This window comes from Pipra filicauda, unplaced genomic scaffold (genome assembly GCF_003945595.2).
Source record: "Pipra filicauda isolate LSUMZ 115617 unplaced genomic scaffold, ASM394559v2 scaffold184_size3518187_pilon, whole genome shotgun sequence".
NCBI classification, from domain to species: Eukaryota; Metazoa; Chordata; class Aves; order Passeriformes; family Pipridae; genus Pipra; species Pipra filicauda.
Window position 1 is genome coordinate 388,040 of NW_024104292.1, and position 12,445 is coordinate 400,484.

The 12,445-nt window shown below is 43.1% G+C and overlaps 1 protein-coding gene across 3 annotated transcripts in view; it reads left to right on the top strand.

Moving 5' to 3' along the window:
* The window catches only part of SESN3 (sestrin 3), a 39,297-nt gene extending 35,742 nt beyond the window's left edge, over positions 1-3,555 (top strand). For all 3 annotated transcript variants that reach the window (XM_027735571.2, XM_027735572.2, XM_039380040.1), the window contains one exon: positions 320-3,555. In XM_027735571.2, coding sequence (XP_027591372.1) covers positions 320-406 — 87 coding nt within the window. In that variant the 3' untranslated portion in view covers positions 407-3,555. The remainder of the gene's footprint in view (positions 1-319) is intronic.
* Positions 3,556-12,445: the final 8,890 nt, after the last annotated feature.

The following is a 12,445-nucleotide window of genomic DNA, read 5'->3' on the forward strand; positions in this document are numbered from 1 at the left end:
GTGCTAGTAAAGAAAACAAAATACAATTCAGGAAGAACTAATGCCATTAAGATTTAAAAAAGGTATATTGGGAATTCTCGGATGGAAGATTGCTTAAAGCAGCAGTTGAGGCTAGTTTCTTGCAGTCTTGGGATGTTGTCCATATTGGCATACTACACAACTGTCTCAAGAGGAACTGCAGTACTGCAGGAGAGTACTGGAGGAAAGGACATAGTTTTCTTCAGCAATACTTTAGTAAAGGTAGGAAATTTTAGCCTAAATGAATAATGATGTTGCATTCAGAGGTGAGCTAAATGGCTGATTTAATTTTTTTTAACAGGTTCATGTCAATCTACTTCTAATGGAAGCTCGGATGCAAGCCGAACTTCTGTATGCCCTTCGTGCCATAACTCGTCACTTAACCTGAAGGATTTGCTGGGCAGGAGTAAAGAAGTTTTTACTGAGTATGTAAAGACCTTTTGAAATAGATACACACCAGAAGCTGTTTGTGATGTAGCATCAGGTTATTCAATTCTCTAGTGTCAAAGTTTAGCCGTGCTTCTTGGCGGCTGTAATGTGCAATGACGTGTTTTATTTTCTTGATGCTTAACATTACTAATGATAACAAAAGTAACACTGAGGAGCACTACTCTGCATTGTTTCCGCCTGGATTTCTGCGCAGTGGTCAGGATCCTGAAACTGTTTTTATTATATCCAATCCTAGCGCTTTGTTCTTTAGGCACTGGAGTGAAGTGCTTAGAGACTTCTTTTTCCAAGCAATCATTTTTCAGATTAGTGGAGTCCAGCAGAAGATCAGTTCTGCCTGTCCTGAGAACGTACCACCATGTCCTGACTCATGACAGAGACACGCGGGCTGTGTTGCATTGAAATGCCCACTGGATTCTTCTGTGTCTCCCGGAGACTGCTGCCAGTCACTGTCTTACTACAGCAATTGGAGGTGATGCGAGATGTCGATGCAAACATCGAGCACACTTTAATGTGAAATTAATCTTGATAAATCCTACAGCATGCTACTGAAGTGCGAAATTCATCTGCTTTGTCATGCCCCTTCCCAAGAGAAGAGGCCTCATGATTTGCCATTTCAGTCACACTTACTGTGTTTCAATCATGCATAACCTTGTTTTACTGACAGTCACCCTCAGTTGTCCTGACAATATCCATGCTCATCACATGTTGCAATTTTTTTAGTTGGCACCTATAAAATTAATACGCAGGCTGACCAAAAATAGGGTTGTGGGGTTTTTTGCACTCTCTCCTTTATCAATGTTGTAACTAAGGAAAGTAAAGGAAGGCTAGCATATCTGTTCTTTCATATTGGATGTATAGAAATCTACTTCCCATAACTTTTTCATAGCATGAAATTGTAATATTCAAAGTTTAAAAAGTTTCTATGCATTAGTGTGAGTGAACAAAAGAAAAGTGCAATATTTAAAAAGAAATCAAGCTTTTTTCCCTGACATGCCACTGCTAAAGTGTCCTTTTTATATAGCCATAAAGAAATTTTTAAACCAAATTTCTTTATTGTCTAAGGCCTAGCAGTTTTGTTTTAGCTTTTACGGCTTAAGACAACCTGATACTGAGATGCCAAAGCATCCCCAAAACAAAGCATTTTTGGACAACCAGTAATATTGGGGAAGGGAAGAAATAAGCTGCCAAAAATGTCACACTTTTGTGCTGGTTTTTGTTGCTTTTGACTAATTTTTAAGAGCACAAAATGTTGATATTTATAGCTTTATTTTGTATTGCATTAATGAACCAGTGAAGTGCCTAAAGAGATGCTTAAACTTACCCAGTAGAACACAAGTTGTCACTGCTTCAACTTTTGTCTGTTGGTTTGGACTTTTCATATTTCTTTTGAGGAGGGTGACCTTTATTTCTGTGGCATACATTCAAAACTAACTAGTCAGGTTTGATTTTAATATTCCATTGGATTGTAGAAATTAATACAGAATTTTTTTTCATTAGTGATTGCAGAATAGTTAAAAAAATACTGCCAGTCATATTTTGACACTTTTCATTTACAAAATCCTGGACCAGTACTCTTCTAAAGTTAGTTTTCTCTTTTTTCCCTTTTATGATCCTTGCTGTGACTTCGCATGTTGGTTTTTCCGCTTTATCTATCTGTTCCAGATTGGAAAGCTAAATGATTGTACACTTTTCTGCACTTTCAGACTGCAGACTCTGCATGTGAAAACCTTTTGAGGAAGAAATCAGTAATTAATTTTTTTAATGTCATGTTGGCTATTTAGAAAACTACCCAACAGACAGCATCAGACTGTCTTCTAGAGAGAGCATTGGATAGAACATCAGATTTATTTATCTTGTATAGCTAACTGCAAAGATTTCTCAGAATTATTGAGATGCTCATATGTATGAATTTAGATTAACTTTCTAAGTTGTTATGATTCTTTTTCCTCCCTCCTGTGATTGTAGTGGCCATACCTAATAGCTTTTGTGCATAGAACAGTTCTGCTGAGAGAAGTTTTCATGCAATACTTTTGCTTTTTTCAAGTGATGGGAACTGTTCAGTACTATTTTGAATTCCTTTGTTTTGAAAAGTCAAGTAGTTCTCAAGAAGCACAGCTGAGCTCTGGAAAGGAGGTGAAATTAGACTTGGGTAACTAATATGATGGCTTAGTTTCCCTTCAGAAATGCAAAGACTTCTTGGGTAGGTTGAGTTTTACATTTGGAATCATGAGTGCCTTTACTTCTTTCATATGAAATATACTTGCTAGCTCAAATGCCTTCTGAGCAAAGTACATGACCAGATTTGAAATACAGAAACCATAAATGGATTGCTTCATAAAATTTGTAGTAAACCAGTGTTTTGTTTCGGTTTTTTTAAGGTGCCATATCAAGTCACATATGGCCTGCAAGACATTCCGTCATAGGAAATGTCATTGTACAACTAGTTTGCTATTTCAATTTTTTTTTTTAAAATATTAAATGCAAACTTGAAACATCTGGTAAAGTTTTCCACGTGGCATTTTTTCTTTCAAAGTATTGCATTTACAGTGCAAGAATTTATAGCCTAGTTTTTACAATCAGATTTTGGGGTTTTAATAGATGTTTGTTCAGAATAGGTGTTTAAAGTCAGACAATGCTACCATACTCTTTTTGCACACTTTAGGTTCACACTGTGCCAAATTTTAATGTGCAAGTGTTCTTGGATTTTTTTGCGTTTTTAAGCACTCGTGAATGTGAATCTTCACACTTCATTAATATTTTTCCTAAGAGTACGGCAATCATTGGAAACGTAGATACTCTCCCTCTGTGTTCCTTTATTGAAATTGGTAATTACCAGCATTGTTAGTCTACAAAATCCCAGCCATGACCAACATAAAAACAAAGTGTACAGTCTCCTGTCTGCTGAAGAGAAAGCTTGGTAGGTACAAATTAACCAACTAGCACAGGGAACACTGTAAGTAGGGAACAGAGCTTTTGAGCATGGACAGCTTCTTATCATTGCAGAGTCACTTTAAAATGTGTTGCAATAGAGTACATCCTTGCTGAAATTCCTACATTCTTTTTTGTAATAAAGAGAAATGAAAAAGGTGCCAATTGGAGAAAGCATGTACATTTTCTGGAACACTCTACCCACAGCTGAACATCACGAGACTGTCATCATACAAGAACAGAAATAATTTTTAAAACAGAAATAATAATTTTAAACTTGGGTGCATTTTGTGCAGATAGCTGCTACAGCTACTATTGTAGCAGAATTTTGGTGAGCTGTAGATGGATTTGTTTTCATCAAGGCTGAACTGAAACATATATCCTTTGCCCTAAAACCTTAATTAAAATGAAAATCATAGAATCATAGAATATGCTGAGTTGGAAGGGACCCATCAAGATCGAGTCCAGCTCCTGGTCCTGCACAGGACCATTCCCAAGAGTCACACCATGTGCCTGCGAGCACTGTCCAAACACTTCCTGAATTCTGTAAGGCTTGATGCTGTGACCACTTCCCTGGTGAGCCTGTTCCAGTGACCAACCACCTTCGGAGTGAAAAACCTTTCCCCAGTATCCAACCTAAACCTCCCCTGACACAGCTTTGTGCCATTCCCTCCAGTCCTGTCACTGGTCATTGGTCTTGAGACTGAAGAGATTGGTGAGGTCTCCCCTCAATCTCCTTGAGGCTGAACAGACAAGTGACCTCAGCCACTCCTCATATGGCTTCCCCTCCAGATCCTTCACCACCTTTGTTGTCCTCCTTTGAACACTCTCTAATAGTTTAATGTCTTTTTTATATTGTGGTGCCCCAAACTGCACACAGAACTCAAAGTGAAGCTGCACCAATGCAGAGTAGAGCAGGACAATCATCTCCTTTGACCAGCACCTTGATCCTTGAAAAGGATGTACTTTCAGCTGTAAGAGTTAAAGAATTGCCACTATCAGCTCTTCCTATGTATTAAAAAAAGCCTTTAAGGACAGGAAAATCAGTGATTGTAAACAATTATATATGTGGGTCTCTATAAATGTAAAACAGATCAGAACAGAACAAAAAGGAAAACATTTTGCTGCTCTGTTACTTGAGTGCAGAAGTTCAAAGCACCAAATTCTTCAAAAGTATTTTTGTTTGTAGTGATGCTGATAGATATTTTCATGGGTTTGGAAAAAGCAGCTAGCTGCCTGAATTTAAGTGGACATTTAAGCACCCAGGCACTCAGCAAAATCCTAGCAGGTGCCCACTTGCATTTTTGAGTCAGATTTTTAAAGAAACTTAGTCACCTAAATTCAACAGAATACAATTAGTTTCCATAGAGATTAAAGGAATAATGTGTACCAGATCCATGTGATTTGCAGCAATTGTTAATGAAATGGGTTGTTTTGGGGACTTAATGTAGGCTTACAGAAATCTCTCCCAAAGCAGTTAAACTGTAAGATGCTGCTCTTGCAGAACAGGTTCTCAATGTTTCTCATGCATGTGTGTTTTCCATGAACATAGGCATGCATTTCAGGCTCATGTTCCAGAATTTGGACTCCCTTTCAGAAGAGCTGGATTATTTAATTTCAACTTGCAGAAAAGATTCATTTGAGGTAGTAAGTGGATAACTTGTGCCTGGGCTAAAAAGTTTTGGCTAGAAAGAAATACTGAAGTCTTCTTGATCTCAAGTGATGTTCTTTCAGTTACTTTCCTTAGAGGTTTGGATCCTTCTCCCGTAAGGGATGATGTTGCACAAAATAAAGGAAGAGGGGAGTGGATTCATTTTAAATGAACTTTCCCAGAGCAGATCTGAATATAAAGGTGTAAGAATTAATTTTCTGTTAATGATCATTCCAAGAGCTGGACAAAAATGTCAGTTTTCACTATCTGAACTTCAGATTTACAGTCCCTAATGTCCCCCAGCACTATGTCTGTCTGAAGAGATGCATCCACCAGCTTTTCTATATCTAGGAATTGTAAGTGAAAGTTTTTATCTCCAAATGAAAATTAATTTAGCATTTCATACCTACTGCATAGATCACAGGTGTGGGAGATGGAGAGAGCACAGTAGTATGAGGAAACTAGGAGCATCTTGATCAGTATTAATTTATTCCGTAGACCAGATTTCCTATCATGTGGTCATGCTGCTGCTCCCCAAACACACATCAGGTCTGTTTTGCAGACATTTAATCCTTCTGCCACTCATTAGGGGCAAAAATTGTCATTTTCCAACCTGTCACCACCCCCGTCCTTCATCAAGTGCTTCCTGTCTTCCCAGTTCACAGCCCTGAGCAACCATGCAGGGACAACCTCCCAGCCTTAACTTTGAAAAAACAAGATTGAGTTGAGTGCAGAGGCTCCTTCTTATGTTTAGAAACACTTAATTGCCATATTAGGTTATTTCTGGACAGGAAAATTCTATATGTGGTTTGAAAGGATGAAACTCAGTATATTTAGGTAGCATTTGCCAGTAGCATGTAAGAGCCCATCTCTGGAGTTACAGTAAAAATCCAGTGGATACACTAAGGAAACTCTTTGGCGAAGCACCCCATGTTTGAGCTATTCAACTGCAGGTTTCTCTGAGGGACATCTAATGGGGGATTTGAGGTCCCCCTTGTGCCAGGCAGGCTTACAGGGCCATTGGGTCAGCATCCCCTCAGGTGTCTTGCAGCCTGGCAGACTGCATCCAGCCTCTGGAACAAGAGGATTTGGGTTTTTCACTTACCAATGGGAAAAAAATCCAAATGCGCGCTGTGGAATGGCTGCTGGAGACAGCGGCAGGGTTGGGTGTTTCTATGGGTACTGAGTATCACCAGGGCTTGTGGAAAATAGAAACCTGAATTCTGCCCTTGTTCCTGACGGCAGTTAGAGGTGGTACTGAAGATGCCAATTATTTTACTAACTGTGGGGAGCAAGCTGTGCTATCAGGAGGTACAGATCACAGGCATTGTTGAGGGGACACGGCCAGCACAGGAGGAGTTGATGTGTTGGTCAGTTGCAGAAACTTCATTGATGTGTCCAAGAGGTTCTTTCTATAGGGGAGGTGGTGGAAGATGCCTCCTTCCAAGGTGTCCAGAGGGCTGCTTTGGGAAAAGGGCTGGGACCTTTTGCTTACTCCACAGGTGGAGCAGGGGAAGGGAACCAGTCACTTCTGCCCAAGAAAAACTTGCCACTGTTGAATTGCATTTTCTTGCCCCCATCATGCATTTGACGGGAGTTTTCAGGCAAAATGGGTGAATCACCAAGCATTGTGTCTCCAGCTGAGGGGTCTGAGGGGCAGCGACAGCAGCAGGTCCGAACATGCACTGTCCAAAACTGTTTCTCATTCCTCACTTCATGCTCATGTCGTGCCACCAGACCCAAACCTCTTCCCTCCAACCCGGCTGCCACATGCCCAGGTGCCTGCAGGAGCAGCCCACTCAGGGTGGTGAGCAATGCAGCCACTTTTAGGGAAAAAATAATAGTAATTAGGCTACAGCCCTTGGACTCTGCAAGGCAATGCAGTCAGAGATCTTTCCACAACTGTGACCGGAACTGGATATAAACTGTAGCTTAAAAAAATAGGAATTTTGTAAACTTGAAATCTCTTGGTTTTACCCTCTTCTCCTTTTGCTGGAAAGCCACACGATGAATGTATACACTTTATCTTTCTATCTGACATAACTGAAAATCAGACTGCCAACTCCTTGTTTTGTATTAGCCTTTTTTTTTTAAAAAAAAAAGTTTGTGAGCAATATATGTAGCATGCTGTGAACGTCTGTTTTGATCTTTATAGTTACTCTTTAATCCATCAGTATTAACACCAGTTCTTTTTTGTGTTCCCCTTGGTACTTCGTATGCAGTGTAAGCAGAAGCTGTGATCGGCTTTGCAGTCCTGTGCCATGTTACTGTAACTCCTTGATTTTTTAGGAAGCACCTGACTGTGGGCCACCCTGGGGCAGGTAGCGTGCCCGTACACGACTGCCACTTTTCGGTCTCTTGTACTATGTATAGTTTTAAGTAGAATAAGCTTTTTAACAGAATATTGATGCAGTTTATGAGTCACGCAGGCTGCAAGTGTCTGGTGTGTGAGTCTTTGTATTTATAGTTGTTGGGGTTTGGTTTTTTGTTTCGTTGTTGTTTTTTGGTTTTTTTTTTTAAATTCATAAAGTAGCAAACTTGATAAACATAGCCACTTTAAACTGCTCTTGCTAAACAGACCCTGCTGTAGATAAAATACCACTGTAGATACAGAGAGGAGTGCCAGCTGTTCTCTCTGGACTGTGGGTGAGCTGAGCCCCTCTCTGCAAAAAGCACGATCAGAGCTGCACGGCCACCCTGTGTTTGACTACATTTGGACCCAAACACCGGGAAGGTTTGGGTCTGGCATGTGTTTCAGCCCCCTGTGCCCATAAGCCTGCCGCTGGCTGTCCCCCCACAGTCTGCTCACTAGTGCTTGGGGGGGAACATGAGCCTTGCTGGTGTGAGAGGGATGGATGGACAAGCCGCTGGACTGCAGATGTGGTCACGGTGTTCCTGCAGCTGAAAAGCTTCAAAGCCTCTCTAGAGTGCAAAAATTAGCCCTTGTTTTGCTGTCTGCAGAGCCTGGCACATCGGGGAAAGAAGCAGTGCTGGCTCTCTGTTGGCAGCCATGGGTCTGAGCCCCCTTGGCTGGGGTGGCAGGCAGGCCAGGGCAGGCCAGGGCAGGGCAGTGCTGTGCCCAGAGAGGGGTGTTTCATTGCATCTCCCACCTCTGACCCTCTGGACAGGGGGTAAATTGTACCCAGCCCAGCAGCTCTCAGCTTCTTGCCTCCTTCTGCCACAGCCATGCGGGTGTTTCAGGATGGAGGGTTAAGGACAAAGCTCTGATCCTGCTGCTCCATCCCACCACCACAAAGTGAGGAAGCGTGGTAGCTCTATGGGTCCCACAGTCCCTACAGCATCCTGCAGGCAGGTGGCACATCACCTGTCCTGCCTCCTGGCCCACCTGCCCTGAGCTCTGGAGACAGGCTACAGGCTTCATACTTTCACAGGAGGTTTGCCTGCAAGGTGAGGCAGCTGCTAGGAGCTCACTGTGGGTTCCCAGAGCAGCTTTTATCTTTTTTTTTTTCTGTTGTTGCTGGTTGGGTTTGTTTTTTTTCTGCAGAGGACAGACTGACCTAGTGGGATGGATTTTTTTTTGTGTGTGACTTTTGTTAGTTTTTAAGTTACCCGACTTGAATTTATCTGAACAGATGCAGAAGGAACTTTTTTTTTTTTGTGAGTTAAGAGACAAAACCGCATTTTTAAACAAAGGAATCATGTATTAACATTTTAACAGCAATTCATAAATCTGCACTTTTTATGAGGTTTTGAAAAATCTATTTATAGGTACGGAACAATGGGGTTTGTTTAAAACTGTATCGCATTTATACTTGCTGAAATTACTTTCATTGTTATCAGTAGGAATTTCATTGGTTAAATAAAATGGATAAAACCTGTTTCCTGTTTGAGCCATCATTTACCACATGCTGGGGAACACATCTCTGGAGCAGAACATTCTGTGTTTTGGGACAAAATCCAGTCCTTGAAGTGTCTTTCCCCTTCATGCCCTTGTTGTGGGTTTTAATCTATGTATTATTTAATACAGAGGTTATTTAATTCCTCTTCCAGGATGCCCAGAGTGAACTCCAGAGCAGCAGTGGGTGAGATCCATAAAACCATGAAGGAAATGAGAAGGAGAGAGGAAATGTGTGCCAACAGTGCTGGCTCAGGGCAGTGCCAAGCTTATCTAGCAGCCAGACTGCCCCCAAGTCACCCAGTCCTGCCCTCTGCCCCATCCAGCCCCCAGGGAAGGGTGACTTAGAGCTGAGGGATCACTAGTCGGTTTGTCCTAGGAAAGGTGCTCAACTGAAGAGACAAAACTAATTAACACAAGCTGCAGACCTAGGGTTTTTTGGTTATATCTTATCCTCCAGCTGCAGGATGCTCAGCTGGCCTATCTTCACAATGGAAATAACTCCTTTAGTTATTTCTTTAGTTATTTAAAGTTCAGAGGTACTGTGTGTGCTCCGAGGAGGGCTGTGACCAATGGCCATTACCTGCTGGCATCTCTGGCTGGTTCAGCTTCATCCTGCCCCGAAAAATGCACTGATCACAATAAAATAATTACATACATAATACATATTCTTCAGAGAGAGAGAGAGAGTATATATATATATATATATATAAAGTGCTTATTTATTTACTTTCAGTGGGAATTTCAAAACACTGAAAATATCTGTCATCTTAGGTCTAGGCAGAGCTTTCAGTCCCCTTACAGGTGCTGTGGCTGCCACCTCCAGGCACCAGCACTGTTGTGAAAAAGATAATAAACTTTCAGTATTCCTCAAAAACAAGGGCTGCTGTAGAATTCCTGCTTTAGTTCCTAGAAGTCTCAGAGGACAGGTGAGCAGCAGGGCAGGATGGTGCTCTCCTCAAGTCTGCCCTACCCTGATTTTGGTCCCTGCACCTTCCCCCAGCACGTGGTGTGAGTGCTCAGACAGGGGTACCCAGCACAGGCAGAGGGTAGCCCCACTCCCCCACACCCTGTCCTCACCTCTCCAGATGGTTCCTCCAGGAAATCCAAAGCCAAAAAATATCTCTGTGTGTTGGTGATTTCCCAGAACTTCTCCTTGACCATCCACCTGGCTGCCATGGCTCTGCTGCCATCTACCCACCGCCTGCTGCGCCCGCACTGCTCACCCTGGAAGCAGCCCATGGCCAGAGACACCCACAGACCAGAGGGCAATGGCAGACCAGGGACCATGTCACAGGGATGCTCGTGTGACCATGCTGGTGGCTGTGGGACAGTTTCCCTGCAGCCCATAGGTGACCCCTGTGGGATGCCCCTGGGATCTGGGAAAGGGCCATGGCTGGGATAAGGGTGGGCAGCCATGGGCTGTTCATTGGCTGAACGTCCCTGGGGAGACACCTGGCTGGGCTGACCCCAAGCTGCACCAAGTCCCTCCCCTTCTCACGAAGCATGGGGAGACACCCTGGTGTGCCCCATGACCAGCATCAGCTGGGAGTGCAGCCACGCTCATGCTCCCAGATGCATCCAAGAAGGCATGAGCAGCAGCAGGCTGGGCAGCAGCAGTAGCGTGCCATCGCAACCAGAGACCGGCTCTCCACTCATGGCCCAAGCAAGCCCATATCCGTAGGGATGGATTTCCACTTGTGCTGGGGTCTCCTTTGCTTCTTCCCAGCATTGCCTCAGGCTCCTCGTGCCTCCATGGCATTGGGAAGAAATGGTGATCAGCCCTGGACCCCTGTACAAAACTATCGGTGGATGTATATTCTCCAGAGTGTACATGAATGCTATTGAAGTGCACCCACCAGCATGACTTCATTTCAGCCACATACACTAAATTAGCCCAAATTATAGGCAAAAGGGGAGTATGCAAACCCCCCCAAAAAACTTCTAATGGGATCATGATGGAGCAATCTGGTAAGGCACCTGGCCAGCAGAGCTTTACAAACCTGAGCTAGAATTATAGAGGTTATAAGTAACATCACTCATCATCCTAATAAGCTCATTTAAATATCATTGATTTTTGTACACTTTTCAATATATAAAAGAACATAATCACTGGATTTGTATTTCCTTCTAAATTAAAATCTACCCTCTGTGTCCTCTGCATGTGGTTTTTGTCACTGGGCTTTCTTCAGACCCTTGGAGCAAAACTGGAACATTTCTGACATGCAGGAAAGTGCTTTTGCAGAAGGGAGGTTCTCCTCCTCCTCCTGTCTGGAACTGCTGTTCAGAGTATCAACATATCTAGCCAATAAAATGTTGCCAAAAACTGGATACAGAAAATACAAGAAAATACATGATTTCATCTAAAATGGAAGCGTTTTAGCAGTCGTGACCTGTGACATTCAGTTTTGAATTGCCTAGGAAGGAGTTCCCCAGTAGTAGTTGCTGCTGCTGCATGTGACCCCAACCAAGAAGGGTTTAGCGTCAGCCCAGACCCCCTTTCCCATGCTGACCTTGTGGTGCCGTGTCTCTCACGATGCACTGAGAGCACCGGGACAAGAGCTGGGCTGGAGAGATGGTGTTGCCTCAATACAGGCACTTAATTTGCCTTGCTAAATTGCCTAGCTAATCTCTCTTGGCTTCCTCTACAGCCCATGGAGAGAGGGAGAGACTCCACCAGAGGGTGACATCTGCCCTGAATTATCTCCTAGGAGACTCTGATCCACCTTCATAGGGTTGGTATGCAGTGTTCAGCTCACAGAAGATTAAACTGCAGCTTACATCTGCAATACAGCACAGTGATTTGAAAAAATCAGCTCAGAACACAGTATTAGATTTAAGCTAACTCCTAGCCTTTTTCTTTTCTAGTTTTTTCCTGCCAAAAAAAGAAAAACAAAACAAGAAAAATACAAGTTTTGGAAAAAGAATGAACAGAAGCAGCTCAGCTGGAGGCATCATTACCAGCTCTACTTAGTAGACCTAAATGCAGAATCCCCACAACAACAAGAGGTCCAGAACCTCAGTGTTGTGTCCTCGTGAGTCCCTGCAGTGCCAGCAGGGTACACTGGGGGAATGTGCTCTGTGAGGAACACCTGCATCTGCTCTCAGCTGGGAATGGGAGACAGAGGAAGAATGAGACTTTGAATACACTTCTGAGAGAAATAAAAAAACAAGTACCAGGTTCCCAGATAGATCCCACACCACTAAATCTCCCTTGAGGATCCCGCCCATGGGGGGGTGATTTGAAGCATTACAGGATCTGGGAATGGACAGAACTGCCTTTAATCACTGGAGCCTGAGCACTTGTTCCCTTGTCCTTGATGACACTTGAAAGCAGGTTGTAACAAGGTGGGGGTCTGTCTCTTCTCTCAGGTAACAAGTGACAAGATGAGAGGAAATGACCTCAAATTGCACCAGGGGAGGTTTAGATTAGAGATTAGGAAAAATTTGGTCAGGAATTGGAACAGACTGCCCAGGGAAGTGGTGGAGTCACCTACCCCGGGAAGTGTTCAGGAAACATGTGGATGTGGCACTTGGGGACA